Source organism: Drosophila gunungcola, unplaced genomic scaffold, assembly GCF_025200985.1.
Source record: "Drosophila gunungcola strain Sukarami unplaced genomic scaffold, Dgunungcola_SK_2 000001F, whole genome shotgun sequence".
NCBI lineage: Eukaryota > Metazoa > Arthropoda > Insecta > Diptera > Drosophilidae > Drosophila > Drosophila gunungcola.
Genome location: NW_026453197.1, coordinates 17747979 through 17767003, shown reverse-complemented (window position 1 = coordinate 17767003; position 19025 = coordinate 17747979). Strand labels below are relative to the sequence as shown.

General features: G+C 37.6%; 1 protein-coding gene across 1 annotated transcript; it reads right to left on the bottom strand.

The window, feature by feature from the left end:
* Positions 1–677: 677 nt before the first annotated feature.
* On the bottom strand, positions 678–1945 carry LOC128262816 (cilia- and flagella-associated protein 299). The gene is made up of 2 exons (XM_052997345.1): positions 1491–1945; positions 678–1178 (listed from the first exon to the last, which is right to left on the bottom strand). The coding sequence occupies exons 1-2, from the start codon at positions 1794–1796 to the stop codon at positions 777–779; spliced, it is 708 nt and encodes a 235-aa protein (XP_052853305.1). The 5' UTR covers positions 1797–1945; the 3' UTR covers positions 678–776.
* Positions 1946–19025: the final 17080 nt, after the last annotated feature.

The following is a 19025-nucleotide window of genomic DNA, read 5'->3' as shown; positions in this document are numbered from 1 at the left end:
GGGCGAGTGAAACCAAGGTGAGTTATACATTAACAGCTAATTGTGTATGCAAATTAAATTGCAGGGCCACTGCAGATGGCATTTAAATCATAATTCAAACACATTCATAATTAATATACATTTTATACTGGCGAACAGTATATACATGACTAGAATTTTCAACTGAAATTAGAAGAGAACAGCCCACAGAGGTTTAATTATCCACTTGACGTTAATCTGATATTTACTTATATTTTATGAACTATACAACTATATAATTATTAAATTTTTTCAAATTTATAATTAAGTGAATTTACTCTGGCAAGAAAATGTGACTTGATGAATCAGCTTACTCTGTAAAGCTAAGCAAACCTTGACCATGTTAATTTGCATGAATGGAAAGGCCAATTAAATATACACACAGTTAGGAAAATTAACACAAAGCACTTGGCAAACAATGGCAAATGGGCAAACAAACATATATTGTTCGAGCTGAGGGCGTCAACAGTTAATAGATTTATGCAATTGGAGTGCTCTGACGGCGATAAACTCAAACAAAATGGCATAAAGCTCGGGTAATTTCCGCTCCCTGATGGATGGAGGACTTGCTGGGCGGAAGGACCTCGAAACGTCCATCACAAACTGTGGCCACGACAGACCAGAAACGATAAGATATGAAAAGCAATTTACGTTAACTGTCAACGACAAATGCGCCCTCGAGGACATGACTTTGTTCATTTTATTTAATTTTTTTTATTTATCCACGATTACGCATTATTGACGTTTGAAAGCCATCGCTAATTAATGCGCTTGATTATGTGGTCAAAGAATATGACATATCCATAGGTGGGTGAGAAAAACGTTTCGCGGTTGACATTTTTTGTGAACACACAGTCGCAGCTGCCATTTACGCAGATCATCTTGTGATCGCCGACATGTCGCACCAGCAGACTGTGGTTCCTCTTGTCGACCACGTGGAAATTATCGGTGTTATTGGAGAACACTTTGTTCTGTTTCCAGTCGAAATAGCTGAGGTGATGCCTCGATGGCATCAACTTCACCCTGCCCTCAAAAACACCCCGCCAATCCACGTAGCTCTGTGAACTCTGACATCGCGACTCCCGCAAACTCTGCTCTAGATCGAAAAAACTAGAGACCTCCAGGCCCTTCTTCGAACGCATCAGCAGGTAGACAATGGTCTAAAAAATAAATAATAATTGATTACTAAAAGGAAAAATTAAAAAAATAGAGATACTTGATATAATAGTTAAAGTAGGAAAAATTAGAAAGTGGTATAAAATATGTTTTGCTTACATTTTGTTGCTTACATTTATTTTAAAAGATCTTATCTATTACCGAAATTTGCTTGGCACTAGCAAAGTTTTAAAGAATAGATTTAAAAAGGTGTCGAAAAGAATGCAATGAAAAACAAATTGTGTCTTTAAATAAATAAATTTTAATAAATATTACACCACTCAATATGTTTTTTTTTGACGACCTTAATGTCTTACCGAAATTTGATTCTGGACCAGCTTTTTTTCTCGAATGGCAAACTGTTTTAGGACCTCGTCGTCGTGGTTTAAAAAGTCGCCGAAAAATTGTAATCCGCACAATCCCCGTGGTCTCAGCAGAAGAAACTCCATTGCCTTGCGCTGGTGGAATTGCTGCCTAGTTAGCAAATTGCCCAGACAACCCTTTCCGCAGGCATATTGGATCAGCTTTCTCTCTACCTTTTGGTTGCCCAAATAGCGTTTGTCGTTGAGGGTTATGAAACTGTCCACATAGTCCTGGTACGTATGGAAGTTAATCAGGCTCATGATGGAAAATGACAAATCCCAAAGGATATTGCTAATTGAATTACTCTAAAGCTCTAACAAAAGTAACTTTAACCAAAAGCTGCCGAAATGACAGTGGCTCTGTGTAAATCAAAATGTATAATATTTTGAACAAGTTCGAGGAAAATACATTACTGACAACTGACAGCAAACTGGTAACTTTGTTCCAAAACGCAAAACTTTTGCTTGACTTTGATAAGCAGGGCTTGTTCCCGAATTCAGTTTCAAACGGAAAACACAAAATGTTCATTAAAATAATTAAGAAAATACAATCTTTTTTGTATGCCATATAAGGGTAAAAGTTTTCCACAGATCATATCTTAATTAAAAAACTTGCGGCAAGCCGATAACCGGAATGGGCTTTAACAATTTGTAGCCGCTTTAATTTCATGTGCTGCACAAATAATTAAACATTACCCACATATACGAGTGCTCTGGCTAGAATTCGGAGCGCTGTTCGTGTGGCAAATTTAATAAATGGAAAAAGTTTCACAATACCCAAGCCCCGACTTTGCCCTTGTCCCTTTTTGCCCAGAATTGTGAGTATTTTCAATTACACTTTTCAATGTGCCACGCCCCCCCACACTCTAACGCCCTCCCACACACACACACACACTCGATGAGAAAGAGAGACAAACATGCACACCGTCAGGGGCATTTCGCATATTAAACTAATTACTTCATCAACATTTTAAACTGCCAGCCAAAAGGGAAATTTGCATTTTCAGCCTATGCGTGTGCAACAAACGCTCTTTGTCCTTTTCCGCTTGATATCCTGTTGAGCGCACACTGTCGTGGATTAGAAGGATAACAAGTGACACCTAGAGTTCGGGAATTTGCTCTATAAATCCCCAGAGGCAAGTGGTACGAGACTTTAGATCAGCTCGAAACACAAACTTCAAACTGTGAGAGAGTTTTCAAATTGTGGAAGTCTATGTTGACACTCTTTCAATTTAGGCAGGTAGGTCTGATTAGAAAGATTTAATTATTTTGGTTATTAAAGTATATAAAAATGTAAATAGAAAAGGTATTTACATTAATCATTCATAGTTAAATAGTGTCCTTGAACTCCTTTTTTAAATATGTAAAATACAAAATTAAATTTAATTTAGTAAAAGTAGACAGCTATTATAATAAAATAAACATGAAGTAAACATCTTAATACTTGAACTCCTGTTTTTAAAATTTTAAAAAACAATTAAATAATAAATCATTATATATACAATAAATGAATGTATTTCCTAGTTAAAACAATAAATCAAGCTGTAAATATCGCTAACCAGCTTATCGGTATTTAGTAAGCAAATAGGGTGTGTAAAATGTCCTGCATTTCCTTGCGGTTTTCCAGCTTGCTTTTCAATTTCCACACAATACGCAGCAAGATTTTCCCGGCTCTGGCTGTGGAGGTGTGTGTCTGTGTGAATTTACGCCATTTAGACACGCTTTCCCACTGTTTGCAGTTGTTGTTGCTGCCATCGCTGCAGCAATTAACATGCAGCCGCTGCCGACACTTGGAGCTCAGGGCTCTACTTTCTACTCTCCCCCCGCTAAGGATTTTCCAGCCCCCGCCCCCCGCTCAACGATTTTCCTCCGCTTTTCAAGTACCAACTGCCGTTCCGTTTTGCGTGCTTTGTCACCATCTTGCCGCTTGCCGCCGTCTTGAGCGCGTAAATTGCTACTTCGTGGGCCAATCCTCCTCCTGCTGTTCCCAACCCGTAGAAGTCACAAGTCCTGGTGACAACCCCCACCCCCCTGCGTTTCCCCCCTTTTCTCCAGGACTCTGTTGCCAGGACTACTCCCATTCAAGCCATTCCACCCGTTGCGTCTTGGCCGTGGCCATTGTTTGACTTGGTCATTAGTAAATGTACTTTGTCGCAGCATAAAAAGGAGTTAAGTGCGCACTCTAAGGATTTATGTGCATTACCAAAGAATGAGGCAGCAATGCTCAACGCTGCCCGGGAAACTGCCTTTGCCATGTGTTAAGTGCACATTTCTGATGAATGAGTCGGCTGGATGTAGATGTGGATTCTGAGCACTGCCTAACGATTGCAGAAAGTGCAGAAAGGGTTGAGGTATGAAACTTATAGTTGAGCAGCTGTCTTCATTAAAAGAGAGGGCATGCCAATTATCACAGTTGCACAAAAAGAAATTGTCTATCCTTTGTGCGAAACACAAAATTTACATTCCAATAAAAAACTATATTGGCACAGAAATGATTGTTCGTTTTTTAAATAAATATTGAAAACTTGAAAAATTGGGTGTGCCAAAAAAAGGGATAGAAAATTTGTTTTGCACGACTCCCAAGCCATTTCTTATGTTTTAGTACTGAAAAGTAAACGAAGAGCATATTGCATGCATGGGCAAATAATCCGAGAAAGGCTTCTTAATTTGAATTCCATTTTGCATGTAGAAAACCTTCACTCTTCATTGGCTCCCCATTGGGTCTGTGTAATCCCCTCACTCGATTGCAATTTCCTTATTCTAATGCCATGCGGCAGCAGTGGAGCCCCATGTCCGGCAAATAAATTGCATCCAGCACCGAGACTCCGACTCTGACTCCGCCCTTGAACTGTTTGGAAATGCTAACACAAATTATCAAGTTACCATAAATTGCTCTCGCCCGGCCCGTACATCTTGCGAATGAAATCAAAGCCACATAAATTGCGCAAATAATTCTGGCTTCTCATTCCCTTGCCATTCTTCTTTCACAGCGAAAATGTGCAGCCAAGACAAAGGATGTAGGGCCAAAAGAATCATCACTTACAACTGACCACAAAGCGCCATCCCATCCACATGCCCACTATCCACTTTCATATCCCTTGGGAGCGGTGGACCCGCAATCGATCAAAAGGAATTATGTCTCAACACAATTGTAAATAAATCTTTGCGGCCATGTGGACATCATGTGCATGTGCCGAGGTCCTGGCCGAAGGACTTAGCCGACAAAAGGGAGATGGGACAGCCTGAAATCCTGCATATCACAGACGGGTATATGAAGATTGAGTGGTAATGTGTGCAAATCTAAAGCTTTTCTCCCCAGAATACCCCCTCTTCGACCGAAATGCGGTTGCTTCGATTCCCGTCTGTACGTTGACATGTTGGTAAATTGGTCCTTAGCTGATTGCATCGATTGCCGAGGCCGGTCTTAGCCAGAAACTGGGGGAATTAAGTGTAAATGCCGGAAATTAATCTGCTCAAATGGAGGACACACAAACCGAAACTAGACCCAAAACCAAATGCAATATTATTCAAAGTGATTTTACAAGTGCCGTTGGCATTAGGAAATCGCCTCATCGACCAGCTGCCGGCTGCCTCCATTCAAAGGACAAAATTTATATTGCGCATCGATAATGATTTGTAATTTAAAGCTCAAACAAATTTTTGAGGCAGACACGCGCCGAACATTTTTAGCACCCTCCCTCCTTGTTTACTTTTCATCCAGGCAGGAAAAACAACTTGAAGGCGGCGTAAAAAACCGAACTTATCGGTGTAATCATTGAGCCAAGGAAAGAAACATTAATTTGTTTCTTGTAAACGGCCTTGCCGAGGGCTTTGTGCAATCAACATGAACGTGAGCAGCTTCAATGCTTCGGATTGTTTGGTTTGGTTTGGCTGGGCTTGGTTTGGGCAACTTCCCAACCGGAAATTCGGTAGCAGGATATGTGAAATGGCCGTTAATGGCGTACACAGTGCGTATGCGTAATATTCCGGAGATTTAGACTGAAATAACTAGCCTTACGTGTTTGCCTGAAATCTTTTATGCGTCTACTAAAGCACATAAGCACCGGAAGTAATATTTAATTGCTTTACGAGCCATTACAAATAAATATTTTATAATATTAACCCAATAAATATTGAGGCATTAAATCACAAGCTTTTTTTTAAACAACATATATCTTTAAAGTCATTAACTGACCTGTCCAAAATTTGTCAACTGATAAATATTGATTAAAAGGAATATTTGTCAACAATTTTTTAATGCTTCATATTTGTTCAGTTTAAAGTGAGGAAAAATATTCATTGGTTTCATTTTAAATATCAAAAAATATTCATTTGGTTTTATATAAAAAAAAAATCAATAAAATGAAGAAAAACAAAAAAATGAAACAATGGAAACCTTATTTGTAAGATATTTATAAATGTTACTTTAAATTCTGGGTAGAAAACTTGTAACGCATTTTTTTGTTGATTAAAGTGTCGTTTGATTTATTAAATTTAAAGTGAGGAAAAATATCATTGGTTCACTTTTGAGTGTTATAATATATATATTTGGATTTATATCAAGAAACAAACTTAAATATCTTTATTAAAATCAAGAAAAAAAAATATTTAAAATCCTGATGCTACATGCTTCACTTAATTTTTCTGTAAATATCTGCAGGCCTGGAGGCGATTACCAGTAATAAAGGCACATGTTGATGGAACATTAGAACATTACATGGAAATGGAAGAGGGGCAAATGGGAGTGACACTTCATCCAGCATCTGCCGCTTCCTCAGTCGCCTGTTATGTCTATTGATAGTCGCCCGGTGTTGCCTGTTTCTCGTCATGTCGGCCATTAAAATCGTGTACGCCATATGCCAGACATATTAATTTTTTGCCTCCCGGATGTCGGGCCACGCCCACGCCAACGCCCCCCGATTGATAGGCAGTTGCTGGCGACTACGTGGCTCCGTTGCCTTCGACACGTGAGCAGTGTGTTCGCTTACGTGGTTATGGTTATCGCCCTTACGTAATTTCCCTTGCTCATAATGGCATTGTCGTCGTGCAGGCAATTAAATCCAATGGCTTGCTGCCCAAAACGGATTGGGGGTAATCGACTCTCGTGTAATCTACTTAAAATGTATTTACTTTGTATTGGTTTTAAGACATTAAATGGTGTTTGTGCAAAGGCTCAATCGGGCAGTGGCTCAGATGAAAGAGTTGATAATCAGGCAATTAAAAACTATTCTGTAAGTCACACTTAAATAATTTTTGCAGTTGGTATTGAACCAAATCGACAGACAATATGTCTGTTGGTTTAAAACTGTAAGAACCAGCTGCTGTTTTACTTTTTAAAAGATATAATTTTGCATACTTTTGCCTGGACATATCCTAGCCACATCATTAAAATCTGCTCTTATGTCTTGTAAAGGTCTTAGCCCACAAACTTGCAGCTTCCCAACGCTTTAGTAATGACCAAGCAACATCAAGTCCTCGGAGTTGTGAGCGCTGGAAAATCCTTGCAGTTAACCGCACACAATTTTGTTATTTTTGCGGCGGACGAGCAATGTATCCAACTTGACGGCAGAGAATCCCCAACAGAAAGGGGAAAATGTTCCTTTTGCTGTCAGTGGCTCATTTGGCTGCTGAAAAGGCCAAAAGTCTGGACGAACTTGGACACACAGAAGGACGTGGATGAGGGGATCATCCGCATCCCTTGGCCGCAGTATATTTGTGGGGGAAAAACAAAAAGTGAATAAGTTGTTATTGCCAGTGTTTGCTTGAGACTGCAAAACGGCCTGCAACTATCCCCAGAGAAGTGATGTTATCAAAGCAATATGAGAGTAGGACAAAGGGCTGTTTCTAAACCCAGTTTACAAGCTTATTTCCATACATATATGAAGTCCTCCCAGGCATAACTCAATATCGAGATTGTTCACAACAAGGATAATTATGTGAGTCACGATCGCTGGAGAATTTCCCCCTTTCGCAAATACGATTTTAATCATATTTTTCATGGAGAAAAAGCCTTGTCTTTGGCCAGCTCCTTTGCTCCGTGGTGCCTTAATAATCCCCAAAAGCATTTTACCAAAATTGAAAACTCGTGCAAATAATTTGCATAATGTACAAGTTACTCTCCTGCACTCACAAGTATGAAGGAGAAAAAGCGAGAAATGTCGTCTTGTTTTATTTTTTTTTGGCTGTCAACACACTCGCTGCTTGGGTCATATATATATTTTGTGTTATTTATGCATATGAGTGTTTATAACACACTTTGGTTTTGGCACTGTGGGGATGCTTGTGGCAAAAATGGTAATATTTTGTGTACTGTTTGGCCAACAAGACTTTTAATAAATTTTATAAGTTCTTTTATTAAAATTGTTTGTGGGTTGGTCATATCAAATGTGCCTAATCATTTTCTTTGATGCTAATTAAGTTTATTAAATATTTTTAAAATTAATGTTTTTAAAATTAATTTGCTGTCAAGGCACACCAAAAATTTAAGTTCATGCAGTTTCCATCTGTTTTAACCACTGTGCCTGCTTATTTAATATGCAAGGCGCAGGAGTATATTTCACTTAGAAAACGAAATTAGCACTAAATGGTTAGACGCCCGAGAGGTTGGATATTAAGCACTTGACCCACATTCGCCCCTCTCCAACGTAAATGGCATAGAAATACATGTTTAATTATGGCAAATACTGTCGCAATATGCGTATATATATCGCACTGCTTTTTATGCCATCCTCAAGTGCAAATTTTCTCATGTCCTTGTTGGCTTCGCTTGCAATTTATTTATATTGTATGAGCTGTCTATACCCATCAACCTTCCACCGCCTGACCCTGTAAACTGACTCCCGACTCCTGCCATTGGCAAAGCTTCAATAATTGCTGCCAAATTGCTGGCGAAGAAGTCAGCTCTGCGGCAAATGGCTCGATGGTCCAGGGAAAAACTTAATTGAAGTGTAAGCTGTTGAAGATGGAAGCTGAAGCTGAAGCTGAAGCTGAAGCTCGCCAACCACTTCGCTTCCAGGTTTTTCCACAGCGAAGCCAGGTCACGTCAAGCTGAAAAGAAAAATAGGTATTAAAAAATGGAGAAAAAACTGTGCAAATAAAAATAGAATGCAGCAGAAAACCGAAGCCAGCGATCTAATGGATTAATTTACTTTGTCGCAGTGCCAAAGCAGCTGCAAAAGCACTTGAAATTGGAAGGCATCTGGGCGTGTAAAAGGTTTTTGTGGCCTGTTACGCCCCCCAACCCCCTTTAAATTTCCCGCTTAAATGACGCCTGTCGGCTTAAAAAAACTAATTGAAATGCTGATGAAAAGAAAATTGTTGTTTAAAAACAATAATCAAAAGTGGAAAACAGTAAAACGTTTTCCACACTCGCAAGCACACACCTTTGCAAAGCTTTGTTTTGACAAAGGGAAGCGAAAGCCAAGCCAAACAAAGCAGAAAAACAATAACACAGAAATACAGAGGATCGGTTACAATGTTGCTGGCCGTGTTTTCCCCAATTCCCGAACTTACTAGTTGGCTGAAAAGGACTAGAACGACCAGGTTTCCCTTTCAACCCGTTTCGCTATTTATAGAAATAACAAAGCACTAAATGTGGGTTAATATATTCGACTTAGCTTTACCCTGCAAGCAACAACCTTTAGATCTCAAAACTACCTTTATAGGTTTTAAAAACATTCAAGTTGATTATAATATATATTAAAATTGCAACATATACTGATAACCATAATTTTTTAAGATGTATTGTAGATAAAATACACATTACAAATTAAGTTATCTTGAAATATATATTTTACATTTTAATTTTTAAAGATATTTAAATCTATCTTTAAAAATTAAAATAATAAATTAATAAATAAGATCGAGAAAAAGGTTTGTTGTCCTTGAAATATATATTTTATAATTTAAATAGAGATAATTAAAATAATAACAAAATATATGAGAAAGAGATGAATTGTATTTAGTTAATGTTGTGCTTGAAATATTTACTTTAAATTTACAATTTTTATTTTTTAAGATGCCAATATAACGGCAATTAATAATAATCCAACATCGAAGATGTTTATTCCATCATTAGTTTTTAAAAACGTTTGTGAACTCAACAAGTAAATTAAATAAATAATTACAACATATTTGTTATTTCCACACGAATTAAAAGGTTAATTCTAAAGATTTATCCAATTATCTCTTTTTGGGCTTAATATAAATCAAACAAATTTAAAAGCAAATGGTCTTCGTTTTATGTAATTTATATAGCTTATTGGAATAATATAAAGATGTTTAACCAACATTCTAATAAAAAATCAATCCTAACCCCATCGAAGACTGAGCTGATGTCCGAAACCTAGCAGTGAATATAAATTGTCTATACACACCTGCTGCACCTGTCGAATATACCCAGTGTATACAAGTGCTTCTGTCTTTTACTCAGTTTTGCTGGCTGCCATATGTTGGTCAAAAATAAATTGAAGTGGTTTCCCTTCGCCTCTGAATTTTTAGACAGGACGCCATGCTCTCTGCATGTGTGTGAGAATATCCTCTTTTGTGTCTGGTGTGGAAGCCGCAAGCATTTAGCAAGCGGCGCCTTAACGCCGGGCATACTATTCAGAGGCCAAGATAAAAAGTCCGGCAGAAATGGAGGAGGATGGCAATTTCAGCATTAAATTAGGTGAAGGTGGCCAGGTGGGACAGCTTAGCCTTTGCGACATTGTGTACCCGCATGTAAAGTAGTTTTTATGTGCCACCCAACCCGGCTCAACACCCATTCTACCTCATCTGCGGTATGGCCTTGCCCGCCGTGCTGTTGTGAGTACATCATTAATTTTAATTTGTATTGCCCAAGCCGACAACATGGCCAACTGGCAGCCACGGCAAGGACACGGCCAGGACACTCGGCCATCCAACATTAAGAACCCTTTTACCTGCCGGCAACCGCAATCCGACAACGTCACTTGCATGGCTGTTTAGTTTCACTTAAAGTGCCTCTTTGTTGTCTCTCTTGATGTCCTTTTCGTCCTTTTTCCCACACTCCCAGTGGGAAATCCCTAGGTTGTGTGGGGACAAAAACCTGAATTAGGATATGCCCAGGGAGTTATGAAATGTGATGAGAAAATATTGCGCACCTTGGGTATTGCCTGTAATATATTTCCCCTCCTCATAAACACAGAATACCACAAAGCTTAGTCTGATGTTCACCTTACCACACTCAATGGTCAGCCCAAAAACTCTATCTTGACTTTTATTGGAATAATGAATCGGTTTTACTGTTTTTGCCAAATGAATTTTTGTGGTGAATCTAAAAAATCAAACTGTGTATTTTGGGCGAAAAATCAAATATTCTAGTTCAATTAAATTTGATTCCCACCCGAACAGCAAAAACCAAAAAATAATTCAATAAATACACAGTAGATGAAATTTAATGGATTTACGCTTGGATAAAACTTTTATTTAATTACAGAAACTTTAGCTCTGGCTGCAAATATTGCTGAAAGAAAACTGTAATTGGAAGTTTCTTGTGTGGCCATTTTAATAAAGAGCAAATTACTCTATTGTGGCCATTGCAATTTGCCCGCCTTAGCAGGTGAACTAATCTACTGTCGTTCCATGGGGACAGAATCACTAAATATTTAGCATGACTTTTCCACAGGACACACCATAAGTAGCCGAAGCTCTTTCAGCCCAACTAATTTTCAGTAGGCCTTAGTTTGACGAATGTTTAGGATACGAGTTTCGGCAGCTAATCGTTGAAGAACAACTTTTTTTATGCCGAAAAAGTTGCCGAGCGGAGTTCTTCAGAAATAACTAGCTTTTTGAAATAAGTACACTTATAAAAGTGTCTACAAATATTCAATGTACAATAAACGATAAATTTAATTCATTTCGTACTTTTAGACATCTTTATAAATTATTTAAAAACCCTTTTGATTTCTGTATCACTTCCAATATTTATTTCTAGCATAAAGGAGAAACAAATTCTTAATTTCAAATAATAAAAAAGCTTTTATAAATTTAAGTATATTATTAGACCTTTTTGAACCTGGGTTACAGGATTCAGCTGTAATTCCTATGATTTCTGTGCATATATATAGCCAGTTATGTGATAGTAATAATAATGGGGATATGGCTTCTACATGCTGATATGGGTTATGGTGGGGTTTATTACAGAGGAACTTTCTTCATATAAACTGCCTCCATATAAACTTGCAATCAGCGGTTTATGTAGAGCGCAGCAGACTTGCCCAGCACAACAACATAATTACACTTGTCAGTTCATTGTACCGCACATGCTCTACGCACATATAACACACATTGCGATATCATCCTCCAACCTCCAACCTCCAACCTGATTTTCCCCTGACTAACTGGACCAGTGGCGGAAAAGGGGGGTGGGACGCTGGACGGACATTCAGTGTAACCAAAGTCGCATGTTTCACGTGCCAGCAGCAGCAGGACTCGGCTTCATGATGATGCTCCCTGGCACTACCAGGATAATGATAATGATCATGATGACGATGTCGCTCTGATGATGGTAATTTGTTGTGGCTAATTGCGTTAAAACCGCATGGGCAGGCATTGAAACGTGACACATTTTTGCGTCATTTTCGGGTCACGCCAACAACCAACAGCCAAAAGCCAACTGCCAAACGGCGCGAGTGAGTAGTTGCGAAAAATATAAAATATGCGCAAAATCAGCAAACACACACACACACACACATATAGAGTGACCGTCGAAAGGTTTTGCCTGCCACAACATTATGACTAGAACATCCCCTTTTAGCCCGACCCATGCGATCCGTTGGCAGGCAGGTCGACAGGCATTGAAACAAAGTCATTTCGCAGCCAGGAAAATGTTTTCAGTCTCTGCCAGGCAAAATGTCAGCTTCAATCAGCTATTTACTCAGACACACTCATCCGCCCCGTTGTCCCTGTCCATGGGCATGTCGTGTCTGGGCAATAAATTTGTCAATTCTTATTTATTGTCTATCTTATTTGTGGTCCCGCGTGTAGCGATGTGCCCATTTTTTTGAGTATCTGGCTTTTTGTTGGTCCTCTATAGTTTCAGATATCATAAGAACTCAACTGAATCAGAATAATTTAGGCGGTTCATAAATACATTTTAATGAATATTAAAATAATTTGACTGTCAGCTTTAATTTAATTTAAAATATATAATGAAAACAATCTTTAAAATTCTTCAAACTTTTGAAAGTTATGCCACAGATTAAAGTCAAATTATTATTCCACAAAGCTCCAGGCTTAAAGAGCATAAAAAGAAAGAAAGGCCTAAAAATACCGAACCCAATGAAATGGATTCTGCGTTGATAGACACAAAACTTTATAAACTGGCAACGTATATGTGTGTGGGCGCATTGAGGTATGCTACCATTTTTTCCTTATTTATGTTCAGGCTTCGCATTTTTTTGGTGTGTTAGTTTGCCCACACACACATATAGAACATACATATATCGAACGGTGCCAGCCATAAATAAAATTTAAGCTACACCAGAACGACGACAGCTTGCGCATGTGTGTGCGTGTGTGTGTGTGAGTGTCGCTGAGTGGTTGTGTATGTGCAAGCTAGTGTGTTTGTATTTGTGAGTGTGGGCACTCAAGCAACAAAAGGTAGAACGGCGCAGTGGCATTTGATTTATGATTGCTCACCCAGTGAGGTTAAGACTTTGAAAATATTTTCACAGACACACAATGCAGGAGAGACCAATAGGACATTCCTCGGACTAGGAAACCTCTAACAGGATGAAAGTACGCCAGTGGCATAGGCCCAGGTTCAATGGCCTTAGCATACCCCTCCTCTTTGGCATCTCCTGCTGTTTCGTGAGACTTTGTCATAAAGCTTTTATTAGTTCCCGCTGCTGCAACGTGTTGTTCTCTTAGGCCATAATGCACAACGCAAATACAGCTGCACACTCAATACGCACACGAAAACACACACTATGCCTCACAGGATACTTCCCTACATTTTCCGACTGCTGATCCTGCTGTTCAATCTAATGGGCGCACATGTCTAAAACTGTGAAGCATTTGCCTAAGAATCTCGCACGTTTCCTGCCCCAGACAACAAGCACTGTGAGAAAAAGATGCTGGAAAAATTAATAATCATGAATTATGATCTTCAAAAATAAATTATAATCCTTACTGTTAAAAGTTAAAACTGTATAAATATAATTAAATTTTGAGCACTGTCTTTTTTAAAATAGAAAAATTTTGATTTTACAAAAATTCTATTAACAGATTGCCAATTTTATTTCTTTTATTAGAGCTGCAAAAAACTGATAATAAATTTTGTAATTTCCTTTGAAATTCAATTAATGAAAATATTTAATGTTAAAGTCCTTAAAAGTATTTTTTTCTATGCATATATTTAAGGAAGGAAGAGTGACGAGCTGCTTTTTGCTGCACGTGCCTGTTCGCTTTATCAGGCCAATAATGTGTGTGAGAACAAGTTCTGGCATAAGTCTGGCCAAGTTGCATTCAACATTCATTGTTGTTGCCCATTCTCATTGTTGGGGCATCCACATTATGGAAAATAAACCTGCATATCTTATGTGCGGCCAAGTCTCTCAGAATTTCCCCAACTTTTCGTTCGTTTTAAACGACTGTGGAGCCCCAGTGCCCTCGAACTGAATCATTTGCAAAACAATTAAAGTTCTATTAGGCGGCAAATGCAAATTCAGCTCGTTTCGGGTCTTTCGCCCACCCACACACACACACACTCTCCACTTGGCTGGGATTTTTCGGTTTTGTCGCATAAATGTGTTTGCCAGTTTAGTGCATAAGCCGTTTTAATTGTTTCGTTAAATGAGCCAACGGCAAAAACAGTAGAAAGCTTAACCATAAAAAGTTTTTAGGGCCAAAAAAAAAAGAACCAGGAGAATGTTTTGCATGTTCTTTTCTGATATGCAGATTGCTGGAATTTTTTAAAATTATATAAGTGCAAAAAAGATCATTAAGGCGGTAGAGCGGATTATCATTTAATGGGCCTCGGCACTTTTGAGCAAAGCGGTTTGCTCTTAAAGGATTAAGTTTAATATCTTTGGGTTAAAGACACTTGGCCTAAGAAGATTTTCATAGACTTTAGTTTAAATCGATTTATTTGTTAAGCAATAATAAGTTCCTTTAGAAAACCTTATATTTCATTATTTGGGATACTATCAGTAAGTATTAAATTGTTTAAATGTAAAAGGCTTGCAAATCGATTTAAGTAGTTGTTTTTCAAATTTTTAAATTTAGGTTATTGAATTAAATTGCATTTTTTCTTGTTAGATACATAGCAGTATGCGAAATATGGCAGTCCAAAAATCATCAGTTTATTTATCCGTTTGATGTGGCTAAAGGTTCCTATTTTCGTAGCTATCCAAGTGTAGTATCATTTCCCTCACAATTTGTTCTGCCATATTTTTGCAACAATGTCTGGACCATTGTCAACACACTTTTTACCTCTCGCTTTGAGCGCTGCTTCGGTGGTGAAAAATGCATTTTATTTTTGTGCAATTTTTTTCTTCCGAGACAGATACACAATTTGTTTAGATGCTCGATTCGGCAAATGTTTGTCAATATGTTTTTATCAAATAGCAACAATATTTACACATGCATAAATTTGTCTGCTCGTTGTCCATACGACGCGTGGTACGTGAGTGTAGGTGGAACACGTCCATTGGGGAGTTTTGTGTTTGTGTCAATAAAGTTTTATTTTATTATTTCGATGCTGCCAGTGTGTGTGTGTCTGTTGCCAGCGGCATTCGCATGTTTGCTCTATTGAATTTATATGCATCGCACTCCAGCCGCACACCTCTTATTTTGTATATATAGTACATATATATACGCACTTGGCTGAATGGACCAAAATAAACCATGTTGCTGCCCCGCTCTCAAACTTATCGAATTTATGTTCAACTGTGTATTGAATTTTAATGGTCTTTGAGGCAAACGCACAAATACCTGGGGGAATTCGCTGCAAAACTACTTAAAATAAACTCATCGCTCTCGTCCTCTTAAATTGGATTTTGTGCAAAGGAAAAAAGGAGAGCTGCGAAGATGCGAATGGAAATCGGAATGTGCGTTTGGGGAGTAAATAAATTCTGTAAAAAATATGTTTACCGAATAAAAATTTCTGCAATTGCAACCGCAATCAGGGAAATGCTCAATGGGGGTTTGCCTTTGCCTGACATTTACATGAAAGGGGAAGCATCAAAGGCAGCTGCCATGGGGAACGATGAAGATACAGTCCGCCCCCTTGCCATTAATATTAGAATTTATGGATGCCAACTAACAGCAGCAGCAGCAACTGCAGCAACTGCAACAACTTTGACAACTAGCAACTACAGCGGCAACGACAACGACAACAACAAGGCACAATGTTAACGCCATTGTGCTTTGTTAGCAAATTCAAGTGTCTGGCGTTGCAGCAGCAACACCAGCAACATGCAGCAGCAACAACTGCAATGCCAGGCGGAAGCAGCAACAACAGTTGCTGATAACCATAACATTGAGTGATATACGAGAGCGGAGAGGGTTGATTGCTTCTGTAGTGTGTGTGCAGGACCTCCTTTGTGTGGCTGTGTGTATCTGTGAGTACTGCTCCATTGCTTAACGCAGCATAAGCAGCAGCGCAGAGCCAGTCAGCCAGACACCAGCGAATGTGGAGGGGTTGTCGATGGCCCCACTAATTTCTGCTGCACATGCAATTTTTTTTATATCCTCCACGCACCCCCACACACTTTATTTCACCACAAGGACCCGCACTTGTGACAGTTTTTAATACGCTTTCCTTTCGTGAGCATGGCGAATGCAAATCATCTGAGAGTGACAAGTAGCGCTCTTTAAACTAGTGGATTAGAATTCCAATGCTATTATTATATTATAATTATTATTATAACTTTGAAAGTTCAAAAGCCTTCAAATTAAATTTGTTGGTATCTTAAGCTCAAATATTTCTGCTCAATTTAAAAGAACCCCTAGTATTTATATTTATTTAAATTAAAAAAAAGGTTTTACTTGGCAGCTCTGTAAATAAATATTTATTTATCACTTTTCGAAATTAAATAAATTTAAGGATTTGAAAGATACCATTTTTCTATAATAAATATGGTAGTACCTATTGAAAAGACTTCAAATTTAATTTGGCCTTAAGTTCCTAGATTTATTAAAACAATTGATAATTTAAGTAGAGAATATATAAATAAAAACATTAATTCAAATGTGTTTAAAATATTTCAGTTTAAAATTATTTAGAAGATTATTAATTTATTATTAATTTTATTTATATTCCAAATTTAATTTATTAATTTTTTTATATTCTAATAATAAAAAAAGTAATTGGTTGTCAATCGTTAAAATTGTTAGAAATCATAAATATTGTAAATTTCTTTATTCCTTTGAGTATGTCTTGAAAGAGTATATCCTTCAGTGTCCTTTCTGTTTCCTATTTTTCTGCCCTCGTTTTTTCGCTTATGTCAGCCCAACACCCCGAAAACTTGCTCATACACTCAAATGCAGTGAGTGTGCAACGGAACTGCATAAAGCGCGCTCAATTGTGTGCTTTAAAAATTATGGCAAGCCTGATATTTTGTTTGGAGGTCAGCCATACTGCAAATTGACTGCCTAAAGCTCAATCAAAATGTATATTACCCCAGAAAGCGCACCCACTCTGTTGGCAAAGAACATGCCGTTGCCAAGAAGTTTGCAATGGCAAAGTCCAAAGTCGATAAGGAATACACGAAAATATATTGTATGACTTTTGTGAGTCGACATATAGATTGTTCCGTCCTCACACTAACAAACGCTTGTTTGTTATTGTGCAGTACTTTTTCGTTATTTTCCGGGACTTTTGCTGCCTTGTGGCTTTTATTCGTGCTTCGTGAGCTGCTTTCAACGTACGACGACGACTGCAGCTGCCAAATGTCTACCAAATATATAGAAGTCTATTAAGTTAATGTCGCGTAATTTAGCAAACTGTCAAAATCGCTGGCAACTGAACAGCAACTAAATTCGGTACCATTCAATAAGTTTACTTGACATTTTCCCAACCCCGGCAGTATAAATGCCAAGTTGTGCATGTGCGGGTGTTTTTGTGATAATCGAGTTTTTGGCTTGAACTTAAAGGTTTATTCAAGCGCTTAATATAGGTTTCTAGAACTTGAGGGCAGCTAAATTATAGGTACAACAAAGTACTACTCAAAATGTATATGTTTGCTTATTAAGTGTCTTAAGTAAAGACACTAATTTCAAAAAATTATATATAACAATTTAAAATAAATAATAAAGTAATGACAAGGGCATCAAAACAATACCTGACCACTAGAATTCTCTTCTAGCATTTTGTAATTTGGCCTGTCATAACAAAAAGCGAGTGAAACAAACAAAAAACTCCAAAAGACAGCGCTCACAAAAGTATGCAAAACATTTGAATTATTTACCATAAACTTTTTTCCCATTTCACGTACAAAGAGCACAAATTCCTTTGTACAATATGGTAGAAAAGTTACCGTTCTCTCGCAACTCGGCCAAATGCTCAATTGCTGTTGATGCGTGGTCCTGGCCATACAAATTTTATGGCATACATTTACGGGCATTTCCGTTTTGTAAACATGAGCAGAACGAAAGTGGGGAAAGTAGATAATGTAGGGAGGAGGAGCACAACTTTATATGGTTTTTATTTGAAAAATACCGAAATTGATTTGATGCGCTCTTTGTGCAAATAAGAACATGAACATGTTGACAGTCGGAAAAGAAATAAAAGGAAGACAGGTATATGGCTAACGCAAATTAATAGCAGTCATGATAGGACAGCTTTCCCTTACTTTCCCCTCACTTTGTTGCAACATCTTTGCCATAAATATTTTATTATTTTTGCTATCAAAAGAATTTCTACAAATAATTGCAATCCTTTTGGCTTACTTTCGCAATATATTGACATTATAGCAGCCATTGATTTAATAATTTGTTAAAGCGTCTGTGGTTGATGTATGGTGAGATTTCGCCTCGATTATTATGAATTATATCACATATTTTGCATGAATTTCAGTTGTTTGCCGTTATTGTTCGATTGGCAATTTGACAAATGTTTTGTCAATAAGCCATTAAATATTGTATTGTTGCCACTTTACCATAAACAAAAACGGGTTTCATTATATTATTTTGTTTGGGAATAAAAAATATAGATTAGAGGTATAACATTCTCTAAAATAGAATTTATTATTCAAGCAACCAGTTGTTTGAATGTTAATATATTAATATAACAATTTACTAAATTAAAATATGCTCGTGGAGGAAATTTAAAATTAAAATAAGTAAAATTAAATATTTACCAAGCAGAGAATTTAATTTTTATTTTCACTGGTTCTATTAAAATAAAGCCGCTTAAATTTTGTTCTTACCTTTTAATTTAATTTGTGTTCCTAAATTTAAGCATTCCGCTGTTTTAGACACAAGACCCAGCTGCCGGTAGCTTCCACTCTGATATCCTGGTTATAG